The 23,954-nt window shown below is 34.5% G+C and overlaps 1 protein-coding gene across 23 annotated transcripts in view; it reads right to left on the reverse strand.

The window, feature by feature from the left end:
* EXOC1 (exocyst complex component 1) overlaps nucleotides 1–23,954 on the reverse strand; it is a 54,082-nt gene that overhangs the window by 13,506 nt on the left and 16,622 nt on the right. For 4 of the 23 annotated variants that reach the window (XM_014738737.3, XM_014738736.3, XM_070263797.1 and 1 more), the window contains 9 exons: nucleotides 22,634–22,821; nucleotides 20,297–20,524; nucleotides 19,960–20,092; nucleotides 19,207–19,316; nucleotides 18,375–18,428; nucleotides 11,936–12,085; nucleotides 6,327–6,432; nucleotides 1,480–1,524; nucleotides 44–207 (listed from right to left, as the gene is read on the reverse strand). In XM_014738737.3, the coding sequence (XP_014594223.1) occupies nucleotides 44–207; nucleotides 1,480–1,524; nucleotides 6,327–6,432; nucleotides 11,936–12,085; nucleotides 18,375–18,428; nucleotides 19,207–19,316; nucleotides 19,960–20,092; nucleotides 20,297–20,524; nucleotides 22,634–22,821 (1,178 nt within the window). Of the gene's footprint in view, nucleotides 1–43; nucleotides 208–1,479; nucleotides 1,525–5,383; nucleotides 5,408–6,326; nucleotides 6,433–11,935; nucleotides 12,086–18,374; nucleotides 18,429–19,206; nucleotides 19,317–19,959; nucleotides 20,093–20,296; nucleotides 20,525–22,633; nucleotides 22,822–23,954 lie in introns of all 23 variants that reach the window. The other 19 variants (XM_001492690.7, XM_014738740.3, XM_070263804.1 and 16 more) reach the window with 5 other exon arrangements.

Consider the following 23,954-nt stretch of genomic DNA (forward strand, 5'->3'; position numbering starts at 1 on the left):
TCTTGGAACACACTTAAAGCAATAGCAAACTGCTATTTTTTACCTTATCAAATTTGGTTCTGTCGGCAACGTCGAGATCAGAGGCAGACATGTTCCCCATATCCAGCAAGGAAGACGACTGAGATCTGCGATTCCCTGAACTCTGAACGCTGAGCTTATTTAGACTAGAAGTAGATCCAGTTAATTTCCCAGAACTTCCATGAAGACCTAAGAAATAGTAAAACTTTGAAAGTTGTGACTTTCGTGAATAAAGGATCCATAGCATAAATCAGGGCTGCCGTCCACTGCCTTGGTCTTCCAGGGCTCATACTAGCTAGTGCACAAATCTACTGCATGGGATGGTTGCAGAGTGTCCTCCTCTTTCATTAACATTTGTGTCCCATTCTCGAGCACACTGTAAAGAGTAGCGAAACTATGCAGATCCATAGAACAGGACTGAAAGGGATCCTAAAGATCACATAATCTAGCCCCGGCCCAGCCTCACCATAAAGATAAAGCTGCCTGATGCTATCTCTAGACGAAAGTAGATGAGGATTTCTTTCCCATTCAAATGACATGAACACAGATGAAGGTCAGGGATCCCCTAGTGTGCAAGCTAACAGGACTTTGTTATATTTTTGAAGAAAACTGCCACATTCCAATATGACTCGCCTCCACATTAAATCAACATTATTAGGTTGAACTACATGAAACTGCTAATACTTGATCATTCTTGCCCTACAAAAAGAGTGAATTACATTCAGTTCAACTTACTACACCCCTGAACCCAGAAACTCTGCTTTTACAGTAAATGAACTGATTAACTACAGTTTTTAAAAAACGAAACAAAATGAAGGGAAAAAACCACGCTGAAAATTTGTTATATTTAAAATACAAGTAAAATATAGTACATACATCATTAACTATATTAACGCAGGACACCTGTGTTTAGATATAAACATAGGTATCATCACAGTTGTGAGGAAAAATGAGAAGAATATGGTTGGACAATATCCTGTGTACATCAAAGAAGGATTCTATTTTTACAAGAAAATGTGATATTTTTATTCAGAATGAAATATAAACAATAACTTTTTTTATTCTTCTTGAATATTTCTCAGTTAAACCTGTATTATTTGCTGATGGTCAGAAGGGACAAATGAAGATATAATAAGGACAATTAGGGACAAACTGGTTTCATTATGCAAAATCTGACCATATCTCTAAGAATTTTTTATAGTTTCTAAACACAGCCTGAAAACAGAAGTATAATGGTTAAGCTTTTCCACAAATTTCTGACTACCCACCATATATTTTTAACGATATTACATATTTCTTGTAGCCATACCACAATCATCACATTGGTTTTCTTTCACCAATACCTGGCAACTCAGAGTGATCAGCATTTTTGGTGTAATGTTTTTCAAGACAAATAACTAATTTCTAGACAGTAAACAAACATGCATCGAGAATACCTACTAATACACTAAGCATACTCACTCTCTGTCTCCTGTTTGACAGCACTTTCTTTTCGAGGCAGTGTAGCTGTGATGGATTAGGTTGCAAGCATCAAAGACAAAGACAAGTTAATAAACTGCAATTTGCACAAACCATGCACAAGAGGAAGTTAAAGCTCTAGTTTAAAAGACACATGCAAAGAACCATGAGCATCAAGTAACGAGAGATGCAACATATGTTTAGTTGGTCAGCTACTGTTTGAAAGATTATATGAGAGAAAACACTTTACTAGGCTTTTAATGTATTGTTTTTATTCAAATATTCAGGTAAAAATACCCATATTTGTAAATCCCCCCCCCATTTTTTAAATAATTTTTTTTTTTAAGTTCATGAAGCTGATAAATTTAAAAGACTACATTTGCAAGTTTTGGTTCTGAAGAAAAAATAGCTCAAATAAATAATTTAAAACAGCAGAAATTTATTAGAATAAACTTGTAGATTTAGACATTAAATGCATCAACAACCTGGCATTCCCTGGAAACTCCTGAAATGCATCTCCACTGTACTAAATAGTTTTATACTACTTCTGATAAAAAAAATTATGTGAGTGGGGCTTTAAAACCATTTTAAAAGATCAAGCTGAACTACTTAGTTACTGGCTTTGTGAACACCTAGAATGAAAGACATTATCAAAATACTCATCATCAGGAGATGGGTGGATGGAAGGGTAAAGCTGAGGGAACAGGTTTAATACAGGAATTTGAGCTCTTTTAGGGTTATTTGGCATTTCTTTTATTCTAAAACTTCACTCTATATAATATTTATTTGATCAATTGTAGAGATCACCTTGTGAAATTCTAAACTCAAATTAGAAGTTAACGTGAAAGGCAAAGAAAGAAATTATAGAATAAAATGGAAGATTAAAGAATGTACACCGTAACCTAGAAATATTTTAAAAACAGAGAACAATGTGTGAACTGTCACTATCCCTGCCAAACTTCAAGGCAACAGCCCAGGTACAAGCTCCTAACTTGCCACATGAGCGACATGCGTATCTTCCCAGCCTCGGTTACCGGAAGCTCATGGGCATATGAAGCCATAAGGCTGGACATTAAAGTGGCAAGCAGGGTTCGTGCTGGAGCTATCAGATGGCTTATCTGAACAGTACTTTCTGGTGGCCTTAAGGTGTCACTATGCTAAGTTCACCAGTTCCAGAAGTTCCTAACACTTCAGATGCAGTCACGCGTCAATTAACAACAGGGATTTGTCCTGAGAAATGTGTTGTTAGGTGGTTTTGTCATTGTGTGAACATCATAGAGAGTAGTGAAGGGGAACAAAATTTGCCACCCCACAATGTGTCTCTTTAACATGAGGATTATTTTAGGCTGATTATTTTTAAGAAACAAAAAAGACTCAGAGAGTTTTTCCTGTTACCTCCCCCTTAACTGCCTAAAACAATTCAGATAAATGAACTTGTCTCAGGAAGCAAGCTACTACCTTAGCATAACATGAACTAGATGGCAGACAGGGAGGAAGCTAGAGAAGCCTGTTTGCTGGGGTCCTCTCTGGGTCCTTCTGTTTCTGTGTGGCCAAACACTTGTTTTCCAAACATTCGCTTCTTTTCACCTACCTGTGAATTGCCTTTCTTCCCTGTGAAGTCCCTGACTCTTCCCAATCCCAACATCTTCTTTTGTCTTTAGCTGAGGATGCTATTTAAGGTGACGACTTCGGCCGTTTTGGTGAGTTATTCAATTTTCCTGGGTTTCTCCCACGTATATATGTTATTAAATTTTTATTTGTTTTTCTCCTGTTAATCTGTCTCATGTCAATCTAATTTTTAGACCAGCCAGAAGAACCCAGAAGGGAGACGAAAATTTCTTCCTCCCCTACAGTACTTACACAAACCTAGATGCTACAGCCTATTACACACTTAGGCTATATGGTACTAAACTAATGGGACCACCATTGTGTATGCCATCTGTCTTTGACTGAAACATGTTATGCACTGCATGACTGTACTTTTCTTTCTTTTTTCAGTAGTGAATAAAGAATACATAGTTACTAGTAGTGCCTATCAATTATAATTTGGGGCTCATAAAAAGCCTATATTATTTATCAGCAACAAGCAACAAGATTCAGGTAAAGTTTTAAACATCTTATATAATCCCCACTAGACTATAAACTTCATGAGGATAGAGTCTTTGCTCATTGGTGCATTCTCAGTACTTAGCAGTGCTTATTATATAAGAGGTAATTAATATTTATTGAATGAATCTTCCAGCCAGCACTGAATTCAGTCTTGTATTCAAGACTCCCTTTGGAATTAATAAGATTTCTTAGTTTAGTGGAGAAACGGAATAAAAAAATAATACCATTTTTAAAATTTTGGAACATTAAATACAAGGGAGGCAGTAATTGTATAAACGCATATGTTAGACTAAAATAATATATGTGTGTGTGTCATCTCAGCTGTAGAAAGAAACTGGTAATTTTTAAAATAATTACTAAATTTCCTTTGCCTGCCATTTCGTTAAGTACATTTGCAGAATACAAAGGGGAGAAAACCCACTAAAATATCCCTCTTGGGGGGAAAATTCTATGCCTCTGAGGGTATCAAAGTAAACCTACTAATCAAAAAAGGCAATGACCTACATAAAGATCTTATCACAAATAAAAGATACTTTACTGGCATTTTAACATTATTTCGATTTATTTGCCTCAAGTCAAGAGTGGTTCAGAAAGAGAGTATTCCCTTAAATCTTTATGACTATACTGACTATCCAATTTCCTTTTGTAAAACACATTCAATCTGACTTTCTAGTCTCATTAGCATCTGTGACCTAGCATTTTTTCAGAGCAAGTAAAAGCAAAATAAATTTAAATTTTATTTATAATTACTTAATTTTGATTCATTGACAAGTTATCTTCCCCAAATTTCAGGTTTCTAGTTTAATTATAATTACTATTAAAAAATTGATTTAAACATAATTTGAATCATTGAAAAGATATCTTTTAAAGAATTTACCTTCTATCTTATTTAGAACTTCTTAAGTCATTTGTGTTTAACTTGAAATTTATTTTTAAATGCTGACTAACAAGTTAGATCTTCAAAGATGAACCAAACCATTTTTATCCTCTGAATTCTGTCTTTTAGTTTTTCTCCTCTTGTAGTAGTTGATGATATCAAAATAACTGAAACTAATTTTCTGGCGCCATCAACTGTCACAAATTACTCTCCTATTCCTTAATTATTTAATAGATACACAGAAGAGATGTAATTTTACCACTGTTTTAAAACTATAACAGTGCCTTCTAAACTTGTATTATGTTAATTTAAGAATATTTTTAACAAGATACTTTAAGAATTTCTCAAGGGGTAAGAAAAGAAAAAATTTAGGTTTCAGGTTAATGCAGTGATACCATTAACAAGATACTATTGTACTTGATTTAAACTATATTTTTATTATGTCATTTATCTCAATGTGAATCTTAGGCTTGATAAACTATTTTGATACCGGGATTAATGACCTGCTGAGGAGATATTTTTAGAAAGATTTCCCTTTTACCTCCAGTTTTCATATACTGGAGAAGAGTTCTCTCAAAATAAAATGGTTCACTCACAAGTGGTGACAAATATACTAAATGAAAACATTAAACATGGAACTGCATTAATAATATGCTGTTTACTAAAATAAAAGCATAACATATCCACAGTGAAACACTAACAAGGATATAAACACACTGCTGTTTAAGAACAATTAACCTTTAGGATGAGTTAGCATTTCTGTTTCCAAAAGCCTATTGTCCTAAGATTCTTGTCAGTATCTTTACCTAAATGTGACATACTTGTACACAGATTCAAGCCATTTCAAAAGTCTGGACTAGTATAATCAATATATTAGTGTTGTATTGAAAAAAACCAAACCAGTGAATTACTAATAATTACCTACTAAAGACAGTCTTCTCTGTCCTAAAGAAAAGAATGGAAAAATGTGCGATCAATTTCAATCCTGTTTCCCGATTACCCAAGCTGCTTAGGGCATAGGCTCCTTTCAACCAGCAAATGCTACACTCATTATTCTAAAGGGGAGCTATGCAGACACACTGAGGAGTACACACTGTAGCCATTTAAGGCCAGGTTTTGACTTGAATAGGCACAGAACTCCATCCAAAGGGAACTCCAGAGATGGGTACATGCAAGAGCAGAATGTGGCCTCGGCAAATCAGCTTCCTCGTGACTTGATACTTTCACTGGTTATCCTTTAAAATCATGTTTTGGTCCATTTAACATATTTAGAAGCAACAAAAAACACATTTCAAAAATATCTTTTTGGAAAAATAAGGTATAATCACAGGAGAAATTTTGCTGACATTTTTATAGCCCCTTGGCAGGGGAGAAAACACTTTTAAGCTTTCTTTTTGATTCAATATAGCCAGTGAGAAGTAAGAAGCCGGGAATCACTTTCATTTCCCTGCGGAGACCAACACTTAAGAGATCAGTGACTCGCCCCCAGCTGCTATAAAAGGTCTTTTAGGAAGTCAGAAACTCAACTCTCAACCCGTGTCTCTTGGTCTAATACTTTCTCTACCAGACTCCACTTCATTTTCTGGCCAACTGATTTTCCTATGAATATATACTTTTAACCATAGGATGAATACACAATTGATGTCAGATGCACATACTGCAGAATTTTAATTAGTAAAAAACGTATTTACAGATATATTTGTTCTATGAAATACCTATAAATCAGACCAATGCATTAGACTTACTCTTTCATTACTTCTACTGTATCTTCTTCCACCTTGCTTAAAAAGTCTCAGAAATATTTGTCATAAATAAAACCATTTTTAATAGAATAGAAAACAATGAACTGAGTGCCTAAGCTTACCAAACTTCTTGCTTTCTTTAGTTGTGCCAGTCATCTTGATCTTTGCAACTTCAAAGAAATCTTTAATTTCTCTCTCATACAGTCGTGATAAATAATCCATGTAATTCTTAAAATAAAAGTAACACGTACTTCTTATTAATGAAACAAATACAGCAATTTCCACTTTTTAATCCCCCCAAATCCTTCATGCTTGTTTTAAATTTTGTGGTCTAAAGTTCTGATGCATTTCAGAGGCTATTTTCTGTCTTTAAAAAAAAAAATTGAACAGGTATCATAACATTAAATTTACAAAAATATGAAGTTAAACACAATCACATTTATATTTTCATTTTTACATATTATCTTTCACATATTTTAAATACAGTTGCAATCATATTGTATAGGATACTGAGTTGGAGCAATCACATGTTCCAATCTCATACTTTAATGACTACACAGTATTACGCTTTGTTGATGTACCACAATTTAGTAAACCGATCTCCTAACATAGACTACTTAAATGGTTTCAATATTTTACTATAATATGAATTGTTTCCTTGGAATAATTTTCGAAGGATGGAATTACAGGGCCAAAGAGTATGGGAAGTTTTGTGACTCTTTCTCCTTGCTGCCATGTTCCTTTAAAAATGATTATACCAATAGACAGTGTCAATGGCAACGAAGGAGTACATTTAGTTTCACTGTACCGTGTTGTCTTGGGACATTACAACCAAATATGTTATTTTCAATAAGAATTTAATTAGTATATTCTAGTTTTCATAATTAAATGATTTTTAAGAAACCAATTTAATTTATTCTAGCTCAAATGAAAACATGTATTATTTAGCATACAAACTCACTTTTCATTGTATCTGTTTATCATCACATAAAAATATATTATACCCTGAGGAAGGATTCTTCCAACAGTGAGAGGCCATATATTTTTCCAAGTCCTAAGTTAAATGCCATATACAGAGTTTGACTAAATTTAAATAAATCCAAAGCAGAAAAATTATACCTAGCTATTCTTTTAAATTTATCATGGAATCTAAGTTTCAACTTCCTTTATTACTTCAAGTTAATATATCCAGTTTTGGAACAGGTTTATTACCTTGCTTTAAATATCAGGTGCACCCTTCAAAAGGTATATATTATATAAATATTTGTAAATTGATTAATAGTTCATCACTGATTTTCTTAGATATTTTATAGACAGATCCTTAAAAAATACTATTTGAATGAAACATAATATGGATCCTACTTTTTTCAATTTGCAGGTCATGTACATTTCCCAGATAGTCTCCATAAGAAAAGATAGTCAAACGGGTAATTCTTGCCTGTCATCTTTGCATAACTTTAAAAGCAAATATAAATTAAAATATACCCTAAAATTAATTTCTATTTCATTGTGCTCTTACTTTTTCAATGTCTCATTTTTTTTCAAGTTTAAATTCTCATAAAAATATTGATCATTGCAAATCAGTAAATGATTGACAAATGGCAAATTAGTTTCACACAATTTGTAAAATCTTCATCAGTGGTTTCTACTCAAATCACTCAATACAACAGATGGCATTCCAATACCCAAATTGTTTAAAGTGCACATTACTACCCAAGGAATTTAAACAGTTTCAAAACAGCTATTTTGGTATCTAGAAAACAGCGACTTGAGCAGACTATTGAAAATCACCCCCTTTTCGAAAGCAACTCAAATGACTGGATACCTTTTCTCCAGGTATTCAACAGAACTGTGGGAAAGGTCACAGGCAGGTGTGACTATCAGTTCATTCATTTACCAGATTCTGAAAGATGTCTCTCTCTGAACATGTGTTCCTTTTAGCACTTTGTATACAGCAACTAACTTGAAATTTAACTATCATAAGTTTAAATATTATCTCAGGCAGTCTTTTCAACTCTATTTTGTGCTGACTGTAGAGTCTTATGGAGATCTCCATGTTTTACGTTTTCTTTACACAAAAAGGTAATTCCACAAATGTATAACTGAGGTTAAGAGAAAATGCCTGAATAATCTTCAAGACTGACTGTCCATCTCAGAAGGTTATCAGGAGAGGAAAGCTCATTTGCCACCCAAGCACTGATGGATCATCTCTATTATTAATAGCCCTACGTGCATAACCCAGAGCCACAGATATGGGTGATAGTCCTGGGGAGGAGGGAATCTAGACAGCTGAGCTCATTACATGACCAAGGCACCTCTATTTTCCATAGGCTCTAATTATGTAGACCAAAAACCAGGGCTTTCCCTAGATTCAGCCATAAGAGCAGCTGGGGCATTGCCTAGCGTATCTTATCCCTAAAGAATTTGAAACACACTTTTCCTATTCCTGCCCAAAAAGTGTGAGATGTGTACACCCAATTGAGTGCAAACAGCATCTGGATTTAATTATTATTTCTTAGTAAAGAAACACTGGTTTGTTTGTTTCCTTCTTTTCTTCTTTCATTCCTTTCTTTCTTCTTCCTTTTTAATAAAATTCCTGCTTTTGACAACACTTCAGCAACCAAATCAGATTATGAGGTAAAAAGTACATAGTTTGTCAAAAGTTCAAACCACAGGATCAAGTAACATTCCTGGGAAATAAGTCAATTTCATTTTAAAAAGCTCATTAACATTGTCAATCAGAAGTAGACTATGAACAGATAACGATTCATAAATCATTGCTATGTTGGCTATAGTCTTGTATCTTCACTTTAAATTACATTCATGAATACTGCATTATATAGAAAGATAGGGCAATCATACTCACTGAGAACACAATTAGGCAAAAAGCTTATTGATTACTTATTTGAATATTCACTAGGGGACAAAGCACTTGTTGGCACAAAACTCTTAAGGAGATATAATAATGTTTTAATTATTCAAAATATTAATCCTCCTAAAACTTCAAAAGGCAAAGAATTCCAGTAATGTACATATTTTTCCTTAAGATATCTCCAAATCAGAATTCTGTTGAATGAAAACAAAACAAAACAAAATATAACACAACAGTAGAGTTGCATTAACACTTAAAAGACTAATTCTGAGAACAAAAATAATCTTATCTAAAATAGCTAGCCAGATAAGACATATACAAACACCTTAGGATATTTACATTCCCTTTGAAAAGGATTTTTAAAATTGTAATTAAAAATATTGTTTATTTTACCACAGTTTATGTCCCCTTTCTTATGATCTTAGTTTAGAAGTAGAGGGAGCCAAATTTTACTTTAAATGGGCAAAGGCACTTTGAAGAGAAAAATACATGAAGACTGATACATGAGAATGTCCTACTGCCAAATACGTTGCTATCAATGCATTGATAGAAAGGTATGGCCTGCCTTTTTCTTATCATCACACTGAACCTGAGACACTGGAGAGGAGTTGTAAGAATTATTTCAGTAAGCATAAAGATAAAAGCGGTCATGTATAAACATTAATTCCCTGATAGAGAACAGTCAACATTTACAAAACACTCTGAAAGAGAATATCACTTTCTGAATAAAATTAGGCAAAAACTAGGAAAAATTTTTGCTAGCAAAAAATAAGATGATTTTGCTATCTAGATTCTCTGTTAGGAAATTGTTGGTCTCACAGTGGAGAAGAAGAGCCTTTACATTAACAATCCCAATCTTCTCACGCTATAGAGACAAACACAGCACTCTTTCCAATTCAAGAAAATCTTTTAAGTCATATTGTCCACATAATTTAATTATTACTAATTATTAAAATAGCTTATGTATGACTTGGATTTTTTAAACTCCAAATTCATAAAAACTTATAAATTAAAGATTTTAAATATTTCTCAGGGTATTTCAGAATTTTAAGTAAACTACTCTTATATGTAATGTATAAACATAGCTACTTATATATTTGAGTTAGGAATCAATTCTTTAGTTCCCTAAGTGACAAGGTCAATTCCAATACGAAAGGTCACAGCATAAATGCCAGATAAGTACTGTACCCATGGCTTCCTGCTAAAATGACCATTTATTACATCAAAGTCAGATCATGTCATTCCACTGCTCAAAGCCCATCAAGACTCTTTCCCTCATCTCTCTCACCATAAAAGCCAAATCCTTACAATGATGCACAGTTCCTTCCAGATCTGCCCTGTCCCACCCCTCCTTACCTTTCCCAGCTGCCCCTCTAACGTTCTGTCCCTGGCTCGCTGTGCTCCAAGCACGCTGGCCCCTCACTGCTCCTCCAGCACAGCAGGCTTGCTCCTGCCTTAAGGGCACTTGCACCGTGCCGGGAAAGCTTTCCCCCAGCAACTCCCACTGCTCACCCCTGCTTACTTCTAAAATCTGTGCTCCAATATCGCCTTCTCTGACCATCCTATTTGAAACTGTAACCTTCCCCCAGTCCTGGAAGTCTCTGTTTTATTTTCTCCAGAGCCCTCAACCGCACTTTCTAACATATAACTGACTTTTTTGTCAGTCTTTCTCAGAATGTGCACTCTGAGAAGGCAAGTGTTTGCCCATTTGAGTGCTGTATCTCTAGTGCTTACAACAGTGTTAGTACAAAACAGGTGCTCAATCCATTTGCTGCATGAATATGTGAATGAATGACTCTCATCTTTCCCAACTGATGATATGCAGTCAGTGGTATATTCACCCCTGTTCTTCTCATCTCTGAGCCAAGCAAGTCTGGATCATCCTGTCTCTTCTGTCTTTGGAGTCTCCTTTTTGGTTTATATTCTCTATTCCTACCACTATCTTCCTGGTTGAAGATTTCATTTCAAACCTGAATTACTACATTAAGTTCTTAGTTAATTTCCCCCTTCTAGTCTTTTCCCATGTGTGAGGAATGCTGTTAGGTCTCACGGCTCATCTTTATCAACCTAATTTCTTACTGCTCCAGAACATGAAATTTCTGCTTCCGTCAGGCTTGCCTCCTCACTGCCCTGGGAAAAGCGCATATTTTCCCACCTTTATCTGTACCTCCTGCTCCTCACCCTGGAATGCTCTTCCTCTGATTTCTGGCTTATCTAATCCCACTCATCAGTTAAAACTCAATTCAAGTCCGCTATCTTCCATGAAGTTTCCCCCCATGGCTTCAAGACATAGATTTCCCTTCTCTAAACTGCTATACATTTAAACTAATTTCCAGTTTAGTTTAGTATTTAATTTTTTGCCGATTGTTTTAAGCATAATTGTCCTTCCCAGTCACACTCAAAGCTCTTTAGAAGTATACACTTGTGTGTTAGGGCCCGTATGCCTGGAATAGTGGAATGCTTGCTTAATAAAGAGGCACTTTGCACTTGCTTAACACAACAGATTACAGATTCTTAGGGGGGAAATGCCTCATTCACATCTTCATACACCCTAGTTTCTATATTGTACACAAAGAAACTTAGGAAATAATTATAGCATTTAACCAAATTGAATGATGCTTCAGGCTACAATATGGCCTAATACTATATTAAACTGAAGTACAAAATTTAGCTCTTCTTTATCCAAGTAAATAAAATAAGTGTTCCCCCTGGTTAATGGGCACTCAGAAATTCAATTATTTTCTGCTTTGCTAAGAATGCACTACAGTATTTCAAATGTCACTTGGGGAACTGAATTCATGACCTCTTGATTCTAAAAGATTATGCTCTATACTCAGTGAGTAATTGTTAAAGTCGTACCTTTGTTAGTCCCTCATATTTCCCATAATCTGTACTCTTCAGCCACTCCATCAGCTTGGCATATCGGAGCAAGTCTCTATGAAATGGATGATGATTGGGTAAAGTCAGTTCAACGGAGTGCTGAGCAAGAGTTGAACTCTGATCATGACCCTGGAGTGAGCAAATAAATAAATAAATAAATATCACTGACAGTATAAAGAAACATTGTTGTAATTGAAAATTCTGAACAATCACCAAATTGGCCAAGCAAAACCAAGAGAACAAAGAAAAATAAAAACCAAGTACTTACTTGTCTTCTTTTCTCATCCTGTGTATATCAACTGAACACCATCACCATAAAATAATCATAAACACGCCAGAATGGCACTCTGATAAATCAATACTCATTTCATCTTCTAAAGGAGAATGAATGTTTTAATCAAGCTTGTCTCTCCCATACCATATCATTTTACAATTTAGTAAGCAAATAAACTTCTTGATACAAACTGTATTAAGAAATACACCAAACAGGGAAGTCATTCAAAACAAATTATCTACATCTATGGTATTTTCATTAGAGTCTATAATATTTAAAACAACAGATAAAAATATATAGGATATAAAATTTTAGAACTAGGAAGGACTATGAATACTATATCCTAGGTTTTCCAAGATAACCTCTAATAATAATGTAATTTTAATTTTTCCATATTTGTTAACTAAATAACTATATGATTTTATTTTCAAACCTTGACAAGACTTTTATATAAGAAAATTAACAGATTATCAAACAGCCTTAGACAGATGATGTATCCTGACTTCTGTTTTGAAAATATAGACCTGGTAGATCATCTAATCCAATAACCTTATTTCCTAGAAGAAGAAATCAAAACTCAAAGGGTTAAGTGATTTGCTCAGGTCACACAGGATGAAAGCTAGAATTGAAATCTTAATCACATGAGTCCCACTTCTGTTTTCTTTTAAAAACATGTCAAACAAAATCATTTTAACCAGACTTAGAAATTGTAACTGCCTACTAGTTACTGCTATCTAAAAAATAAACAAATAAACAAAAATAAAAATCTTCCCAAGCCTTTTTTGAACCAATCTAGCTCTCCTCCTCTGGTATTTGGTCAACACTTGTCATGGAACTCAAAGCCAGAGACTAAGAGATGGGGAGTTGATTAAAGGAATAGAATCCCCTTGAAAATGTAAGTTCCCAAGAATAGGAAAGGGCAAAAAAAAAAAAAAAAAAAAGATTCATTTGAAGTCATTCTGACTCAATCTGATTTGCCTAGATGGTCAGAAGTTATTTGTTAGCATGTTGTGAAAACTCTATTAAAATGACACAGACTGTTGGAGTTATGGAGTCGGTTAACTCATTTCCTGGTAAAGTTAACTAAAGGTAATTAAATGTGTATTATACTAGTTGATATACATTAGCTTATAAACATCTTGAATTTAAAGAATTTAAATTTTTGTAATTTAAAAGAGATTTCTTTCTTCTATCTAATTTATATGCTTTACTATATACACAAACTAAGAATTTAGTGGTTATGGATTTTTTAAACAATTTCTTTTAAACACAAAGTATTCAGAAAGAAAAATTCCTGGCCTAGGGATAAAGAGTTCTCTAGTAATTGAGAAGTACCTATGGAGTAAGAAAGATGCAAGTATAAGGCACACCAAATACTAAAACCATTATTATCTGAATCCCTTCTTTGTTAAAGTTTTCAAGTCAGTCTATTGGAAAATTTTCTTCTTGTAAAAGTATATCCCTAATTTAAAATGGAAACAAAAAGAAAAATAAGAACCCATTATATAGAAATTACATATAAAAATACGTAGAACAATATACTTCTAAGATTAACCTTACTGATACCTACTTAGGTTAACTTGGGAAATGACGAAAGCAGAAAAGTATCAGAAAACTAGACTGGCCAATTCAAAATAACAAGAACCAGAGGCAACAGAAATTTACAGCTATCATAGTCATTATATACAAGGTATATTATGTGTATAGGTCCACAATCCCTTTCTACAATTCTAAAATCCAAAAGGTCTGAAAACTCAGTTTAAGTTTGGGGCCAAAACTATTTTGATGGCAAAACTTGACCTAGACTGACATGAGGCTATTTGTAGTGTTTAGAGTGACTATTCACATTTTTTGCTATAGAAACATTCTGTGCTTGATTACAGGGCCCTGCTCCAGACCCTGCAGAAGTGGTTACATAATATACAGTATATGCATTACATTACTTCTCTAAATCTGAAAAATTCTAAAAACACAGCTGACCCCAAAAGTTTTGGATATGGGAGCATCTGTGTGAATGCTCTTTTTTAGATGGCTGATTGAATATAAAACAATCACATCTCCCAACAGAATCAGCGAGGACTAAGGGTCACAGTGTTGAAAAATGGAACTATTCGGTATATTTGGAATGCCTGGGCACCTACGTGCTTTCTATGAAGTAAAGACTAACAATAAATATGAACAAAATTAGTAATATTAAGTAAAACACACAGGTATTACCACTGGACTATGCTCTATCTTATTATAGTTGCCAAACGTTAATACGAACGTTACATACAGGAATGTCTTCTAATGGTTACATCAGAAGGATGATCAGGATTCCATTAAATTGCAGGTATTAGATACTAATCATAGATAGACATTACAGTTGCCTTAATTAGTTATAATGATTAAAGGGGAAGAATATTTGACAGACTTGTTACAGCTTATAAATGATTTTCAAATATTCTGTCTTCATTGATAACGATGTTAGATATCTTTTCATTATCCAAGACAATCTTCCTCATTCATTTTTCTCAGTGATTCAAGACTCAAAATTATCATTTATGTTTTTCTACCACTGTTTTTACTCAGGTCATTATATGTTATCTTATTTAATTTAGTGCCATGAAAGCGCTTCAATTAAAACCCTCTCTTCTCCTAAAAATTGAAGAATTAATTATTAACATTTGTAGAAGATTTTACAGTTTTTAAAGTTTACAATACCCTCAAACCATTACCATTAAGACAGAGTAAATGTTACTAATCTTAACAAAAAGATTTAATTTTAGAGAAAATGGTTCCAAAATAATTACAGAAAATAGAAAATTTTAATATTTAAATTGATTCAATCAATAATATAGGTAACTATTACATCTAGAACTCTAATGTGGAAAGAATTTTATTCTTTATATTTTTTAATTGACCATTTAAAGTTTCTTAGTATAAATAATCATAAGTTAGTAATGATAACACAATTTATTGAATGCCTACTACCATGCTAGGTACTTTATATCTATACAAATTCTAATCTTCACAGTAACCTTGAAAAGTATTTTCCCCCTCATTTGCAAAAATAGCAAAATTCTATTATTAACATAATTTAAAAATAGTATGTTAGGGGTCGGCCTCGTGGCCGAGTGGTTAAGTCCGCGTGCTCTGCTTCGGCGGCCTAGGGCTTCACTGGTTTGGATCTGGGCGTGCACCTAGCACTGCTCATCAAGCCATGCTGAGGCGGTGTCCCACATGCCACAACTAGAAGGATCCACAACTAGAATATACAACTGTATTTGTATATTGTTGTATTTGGGCTTTGGGGAGAAAAACGAAAAAAATAAAAGCTTAAAAAAAATGTTGAAGATATAATAACACATTAACGTTCATAACAACCCCATGAGGTACATATTTTTATTACTCCCTTATTTAGATAAGGCAACTAAGGTGGCACAGAGAGGTTAATTAACTTGCCCAAGGTCACCCAGCCAGAAGGTAGCAGAGTCAGGATTTCGAATCCAGGAAGTTTGGCTCAGCATGCACTCTTAACCACTGTGCTGTACTGATTGTCTAACAGAAATGACACATTCACGTCAAACACTGAGTACATTTTCAGGATTTGGCAACTCTTTTTTTCTATGTTATGGCATGTTTATTTTTGTTTTCTTAGAGAAAAAAGAAAATCTGAGCAAAGTTCCCTCAAACATCACAAAAACTGATCTTAAATAATCATAATTCTTTCTAAACTTTTAACCACAGATATCAACCTATGTTTAGAAACTTGTGACGTGCTTAAGGAAAGAATTTTTGTGAAATGAACTGAATATTGGTGGTCTATTACACAGGTTTTGTTTTACTACGTAACATTTCTATAAATATATGTTGAAACAAAAATTTCCAAACTTATTCATATAGCAAAAGACCCCCACAACTTCAGTTTTTTCCTGGTTGTACTTTTAGTTCAGCCCATAATCAGTCTCAGCATGTTGCTAAGGGCAGAGCACAGCAGCATGAGGTCTCCGGAGAACCAAATGGGGGAAAAAGGGTATAGAAAAGTTATCTTTTCAAGACAAATCTTTCAGAAGACAACCAAAAGAATTTTTTAAAGGACATATTCATTATGCAAATATTTCCTCAATTTCATTAGCCTTAATTAGACTGCCTCTTTTCAATATCAGAATCCTAATTAGTGTAACTGGCCTGATTCTCCCAACTGAATACCATTCTAGATACATGAATCCTTAAAAAATAAAAATTATAGCTAAGAGTCTGCAATTTCAGTGGAAGCTGAGTGTGTAAGAAGCTCTAAAAGAGCCAAAAGAATCTAGTCAATTCTTAAAAATACTGCTCACATATTGTATTAAAGTAAGAAGTGAATATTAAATAAAAATGCATTTCAAGTTTTAAAATATAGCTATGCAGAAGTATTAACAAGAAGCTTGTGTCCTAGACAGCACGCTCTGGGTCAGTGATTCCAAATGCAAAGATGTTTTTACTGGCCTACAGCAACAAGAAGTAAAGTGATGAAATTTAACTTATTTAAAGGAAATTTAAATTATTAAATTTAAAAGTCTGAAATTACGTTCTTCCTTTTCTTTTAATGCCAAAATGTCATTTTAAAAACAAAAGGATAGTAAAAGTAGACGGCAGTATTTCTTTTTTAAGGCTTTTATGTGGTAAAAAAAAAAAACAACTGGTGAGTTGGACAGTCTCCAAATTTTATTTCTTTTAATTTTATTGACGTGTGAGTTTTAAAAAGACTGGGAATTGATGCTCTTAAATTACTGTTACAGTGTGATGAAGAGAATATTTCCACTGGATTCTTCTGTACAGTAGTTATGAATGTTACAATATCTATACATCGGTTGTAAACTGCATTGCACGGAGCCTGTTCAAGACTTGTCCTATCTGTGATGCCATATCTGACTACTTAAGTCTTCAGTAAACTCACTTTTGATTAAACCTCCTTAGCACTTATACATATGTATACTATGTATACATAGTCATATAATTAGCAATTTAATATATTCTGTTTTAGAGCTTCAGGTCTATTAGTCTGAACGCCTCACTACAAGCATCTTGAGGGTGGGAGCCATTTCTTTTTACATACGGATGACAGTGAGTACATAACAGTCACACAATGAAAATTTGGTGATCGACAAAGACATGTACCGTAATATGGTAATCAAATTTTCCCAGGTATTTTGTCCCACAGCCAGAAATAGAAATACCCACGTTTTCCAACTCTTTTGCTAGGTGACCTGATGCACTGAATTCAACACACAGAAAATCCATAGAAGGTGCACATCCTCCTCTACCTTCTTCAGCACATCCCATGTTGTTGTAACATTCTGGTTTTTAACATGCATCACTCACATGTAACAATACGTATTAGATTTTCAGAACTTGGAAGCATTCATTTTAAACCAAGCCATTAGTTTACAAGACAAAGAAGCAAAATCACAAATAAATGCACGTGACAACAAACAATTAAGAGTGCAGAAGGGACTATTGTTTACTGACTGCTATTTTCAATAGCATCTACAAATGTGGATAACATCACTGTCAGCAGTGTCATTTTTAAAAACTAAGCAATTGTGTAGAAATAGATATTATTGAAATAATACTGTAAGAAAAATGTGAATTAGTATTTCCTATGTGACTTCTGGGTTTACTTTTTTCTTGGCACTTTCCAAGTCAAGTGAAATGTTAAGAGAGTCTTCCCCAGCGCCCCGCTCGCATGCTTAGTTAGGTGCTCTTCCTTTACACTCCTATGGCATCGCTATCCTAAACCGTACCCTTCCTGAGTATATGTGTCTATGTCCCTTCCCTAGGCTGTGAGCTACTGGAGGGCAGGCTCAGCCTCTCATCTATCCCAGTAAATGTCTGGTCTGCATCTGAATCACCTGGTAAATGACTTCTAAATAAATGAAGGAGTGAGTGAGTGTGTGAATGAAAAAATAAAAGGAAGAAAGGCAAGCAGAATGAGATTAAATGCCTTTTTGGCCAAAATAAACTTTTTGCTATGAGACGTTAAAAAATTGCTACAAATATGGTTAACAGGTAGCTTAAATCAGTAAGTTATAATCTACGAAGATTCTGCTGCTGTTTAGTAAACTTTATAGAAAAAAAAAAAAGAATCAGAGAAGCTTGAGCCAAATTTGATGTACTCACAGGCACCGAAAGAAAGTAGGACCTGTTATAGAGTTGAAGGAGGGCCTGAGTAAACTAATCGGAAATAAAATACAGTCAATACAACTGTTTTAGAATTCTGCAAAGTGAAAACAAAATAAGAATCCAATGTTTCAGACAGCATTTCTTGATGAACAAAATTTCCCTCAATTTTTTTTGCCCCATAATCCTAATTAAAAGAAGAGATTTAAAAATATAAGAAAGCTAATTTATTACACCAGATATTAAAATGCCTTCTTTTCAAATCCCTGTAAGTCACTCAATATTATTAATATTAATTTTATTGCCACAACCTTAATTATAACATCCTTTTCCATATAAAAATACAGACAAAGGGTTTATTTAAGATTAAATCAACTGGAATTTACAATTGAACTATAGTCATTTTTCTCATCTAAGTACACACAGCCAGGGAGACATTTGAAACACTAAACCAAGTCCTGGTTCTCACCTCAAAATGTTGAAAAACAAAACAGGCCAAATAGTAAACATTTAACAAGTTTGGACTTATTTTTATAAATAACGTCTAAATGGTATATGCAATAAGTAAGCTTAATCATTTGATGATGTGTAGAATCAGAGGGTTTCAGCTGAAAGGAACGAGACTGTCTACCTAAGGAGGTAGTTGAGGCTCCAAATACATCTGTGAGCAAATAGGCACATATTTAAAAATCTTAAAATCAAATAAATGTGTCAAGGAATATACTGTGACCCCAATTAAACACATTAAAATGTTTTGTGGGAATTTAAGTTTAAGGTAATATATAGAAAAACCTTCAGGAACATGCCAGTTTTAATAATGAAACAAAATTACCTGTTGAACAAAAACATTGTTGAGGTGATTGGCCAGTCTCCGGGCAAACTGCTCTCGCAGCTCACTGAAATGCTGCTGCTGCTCTTTCACGGCCAGAAGCATGTCATGGCCTGAAATCACAACATTTCTTGACTGATGTAACGGGTAAAGAGATTTCCCCAATTTTAATGAATACATTTATAACAGTATCCATATTTTAGTTTTGAAGAAGCCAAAGTTTTATTGGCTTATTTGTTATCTTTGTAAAAGAAAGGTAAGCAAGAGAAAAAAACAGCATAGCACAGCAGATCTCAAAGTGTGGTCCTGCCTCAGCATCATCTGGGAACTGTGAGAAATGTGGATTCCCGGACCTCAGCCCAGACCTACTGCATCTGGGGGTGGGGCTTGGCAATATGTGTTTTAACAAGTCCTCTAGGTGATTCTGATACAAATTTGTTTTGCACCTACCGGCCTAGGAAAACCTCATGCTCTCTGGTCTAACCCAAGCATCTACTTTGTGCTAGATTCTGTGGCTGGTACTAAAGAAAAATCATGGTATTAACAGAGTCATTGATGGCCAATCAGACGGAAGTGAAATGGAAAAGTTCTTAGTGCCAAGAGAAACACGTTTGGAAATAAGTGAAACTTCTCAGAGTAGCTAATACTATAACTCTAAACCACTTGTCCCATGTATTTCTTGTAAAAAGCTTTATTCCAAGTTATAGGCTTAGTCTCAGATTCTTGGTCGGATGTTATCACTTCCAGGGAACATACCTGGGCGAAGAGCTACATTCATGCACTGCAGAAGGGCATCAGCGGCATTGGTGCAGGCTTCGATGCCTCTGGAAGAAGCAAGATCTCCCTCCTGAAGGGCCTTTATATGACCTTTGGCCAAGTCCATGTGGTTCTGGAATATACGTAAACATCCAATTTGCATATGTACTTGTGGGAAATTTACAGGTAAGATGCTACTCAATCCTATCACTAGGCCTTTGGAATTATTTTTAATCTTGCTCTCACAAAGGAATTAGAAAATATTTACAAATGGCTTTTATTGATTATTCTTAGATTTTTTTGTTTTTTGTTGTTGGTAATTTATAATCACACTCACCACAAGGAACTCTATCTCAGACAGGAGCTTTACGTTATTAGTGTTACTAAGATGAATCAGGTGGTTGCTTTCAGAGATCTGATCCATTTGTTCTTTTACACTCTGGAGCATTTCCTCATAACTGCTCAGTTTCAATTCAATCTGATCCACCTCCTTTAGAGCCTCATCAAGCAACTTCATCAGGATGTTCACTTGCTTTTCAGAGGCCATGATTGACTGGATGTTGGCCTACAAAGTTAAAAACAAAAATAACACTTCATATTATTTACATGTGCAAAAGAAGTATAAAGGTGAAATACTGCTAAATCTCTTTGACAGCAGAGTAACAAAGATTGACATACATTGACACATCTACTTTAGTTTATCACTTTATGTTTACATTCCACCTTTTACAGAGTATTTCAAGAAGATACTTTGTCTCTCTATCAAGGTTAGGGACCATCCTCTGTATTTTATACTTTCACAGACTGCACAAGTAAGGTTCTGCCCTACAAAGTATCATCAGTAATGGTAATTCCCATTTCCGTAAATTGAGGGGCATTAGACTATGTCACCTCTAACATTTCTTCAAACTCTACCAGCTATGGGAATTTTTTATACTTCTTAGCATTTTTTTTGTGTGTGTGAAGAAGATTTGCTCTGAATTAACATCTGTTGCCAATCTTCCTCTTTTTTTGCTTGAGGAAGATCAGCCCTGAGCTAACATCTGTGCCAATCTTCCTTTATTTTGTATGTGGGATGCCTCCACAGCATGATTGATGAGAGGAGTAGGTCCAGCGCCCGGGATATGCACCTATGAACCCAGGTAGCTGAAGTGGAGCATGTGGAACTTTAACCACTGGGCCATGGAGTCGGCCCCTATACTTCTTAACATTTCTGTAAAATGCTAAATAGAAGCATAAACACCTATGTAATACCTTAGCCTAAAGGGCGGCAGTGGTATAACAGTCTTCGAAGGATACGTGGAACTTATTTACTGTAGTACAATTTGTATTAATAGGATGTAGACGAGCACATGACCATAAGACAGCTCCTTCCACTGTCTTCTTTCCTTTCTTTCATTTGCAACTATGCTTTTTTCCAGGCAAAGCAGTAACAAACCACCACCCCTTTACCCCTGTTTTCTAAATAATTATCAGTGATTCTGAATTCCCTGAAATATGGAAGCTTCTGGATCGAAAATTAAACTGCAAAACAATATGACGACTTGGAACATATATGCAATATTGATTAAAAAAGAAAATATAAACCACTAAGCCACATTAAGAAGGCAGGTAACATGGTAGGAGGAAAAAACTTGAACAAAGAAGGAGAAGAATATCATTGTACAGCTGATGCTATAATTTCACACGTATTGTTTTATATGTTATTCATAATAACACAACTGTAAGTGCAGCCCAACTGTACGAGTGAGCAGGGCCCAGATCCACTGAGTCCATCTCTTAAGCGCAGACCTGGGGCTTGAACCTGTCTGGGACAATTTCCACTTTACCGTCTTGAAGTCTCTTCTAAGCTCTCCTTCCAGTGAGTTTTGTAAACTCGTAAGCTTGGACTATTCATGTAATCCCTGGGCTTGAGTTCAATCTCATAACTTCGGTACCTTTCATGTATAAGATACCAAAATTCTTTAAGCCTTTAAAATATTCCTTATTCTCTGAGGATTTTTCTTAAATGCTTACCCTATCTAAACAAAACAAAAAAACCCAAATATTCCTGTTTTAGATTTTTCTCATGTAAGTGGTGTTACTTTCAGTTATTTCTTTTAATTCTTTACTTTCTAAAGATGTGCATTTAGATTACAGACTCAGAAACTGTGCTTACAAATTAAAAAGATCTATTTCAAAACAGTTTAGCAGAGGAATAAAACATCTTTTTCCCTGGCTCTCCTGTTTTTACCACAATATTCTGCTCCCTTTGGGTAAATGACTCACTTATTTCAATTTAATTTCTCTATTTCTGATTCATATATATATTTTTTCAAATCACAAAAATGGTATTCTTTTGCATTGAACTATTCTGAGGTGTTTCAGAGGCTGGCAGGAAATAACGCCCAAGTTGGTTTCTGGTTGGCTATTTTTACTTCCACCACTTCATATCAGGAATCTCCCCACATCCAGAACCTCCGACAACTGCCTTCACTGGTCTGACTAACGGGAATGCTTCTGTCTTCTGAACAAGAATGGCGAAAGACTGATGGCATCCGGTAATGTGCTTATAAGGAAAGACAGCAATAATCACACTATGAAGGCTTAAGCGCTGAGGCAGTTAAATTTGAACATCACCAGTCTTCTCAATCTACTACACATCATTCATTTATGGATTACAAGAGAGTCTTACCCCATCCAGCACTTGCAGCTCTCTGGACAACCTTTCTGCAAAGGCCTCAGCATTAGAGATTGCACACTCACAGCCTTCCATCATTATTTCAATATCTTGCTCTTCTCGTGCGTTTAACTCTTGGTATTCGTCTACTGCTTCTTCATCACCGCCTGTCACACTCTGATTTTCTCCGCTTGGAACAGATTCTTAAAGATGGTAAAAAAAATAAAGTAGTAAAAAAGTAGGAAGGACAATAACACGATACTTATAGGTAAGGTCAGTTATAAGCACAGGTCACACTTAGTGGCTGAAAAATAGGAAAGAATGATCCAAAATATATGAAAAAAACCCCTTTATTTTTATAAAGAACTGCATGTGTTAATACAATGTTTATTATAACACATAAAAAGCATGCAGTCTAATTTGCTGACTTGTGTTACAAGAAGCTTTACACAATTTCCCCAAACATAACTAAGCTAAAAAACAAATATAAAAACAGAAACAAGACACATAGAAACAAGCCTAAGCTTTTTTTTCCTACCTGAGGTGGTAGTTGCTCTAACAAAACAATGATTATGAATTCAGGACACAGAGAAACAATTTGCTTTCCTTTTTTTTCCCCTGGTAACATTCTTCTTCTATTACTTTTGTTGTTTTTGTCTTTGCTATGTTCTTTTTCCCAAATAACTTTTAATTGAAATGAAAAATGCATTTAAAATTCACAATCTATTTTGGGCACTGAAAATATTAACTGAATTTTCTATTTGTTTTAAAACAATTTCACATGCATTGATAAAAATTTCTCAAGATCAGCTATAGAAGCTTTCTCAGTAACTCTATAGTAAGAAGAGCAACAACAGGGCTGTTTGAAATTACAAAAATTTAAGTGGTCTTTATGCTTCATAACAAAGGACCAAGAGGTCAAATCTGAGGTGCTTTCTGGATAAATGTTTGAGTCCAGTTTTTTGAGAGAATACATTTAGCATGTGGGATTTTATAGAAAGCTTGAAATTAGGAGAGGCAAAATGAAAAAAATAATTTTTACCCCCTAAATAAACCTCTAAGTAAAGTTACTGATTTTCTTAAGGGGACGTGATTTAAATCACAAACTCTGGATGCTTTAAATATTCACTATTGTGTATGAAAATGAACATTCACCTTCAGTATGACCTGACATACGTTAATTTGTCCTAGAACAAAAAATAGCTATTTCAAAGTAACAAATGATTTACTCTTTCAGAATGATAATTTGGAAGATTTAGAAAATGTCCCAGAGAAAAAAGGAGGGGAGTAAAACTTTTGGTACAGGCAATTACAGATTATAGTACATAGATATAAG

This window comes from Equus caballus, chromosome 3, assembly GCF_041296265.1.
Source record: "Equus caballus isolate H_3958 breed thoroughbred chromosome 3, TB-T2T, whole genome shotgun sequence".
NCBI lineage: Eukaryota > Metazoa > Chordata > Mammalia > Perissodactyla > Equidae > Equus > Equus caballus.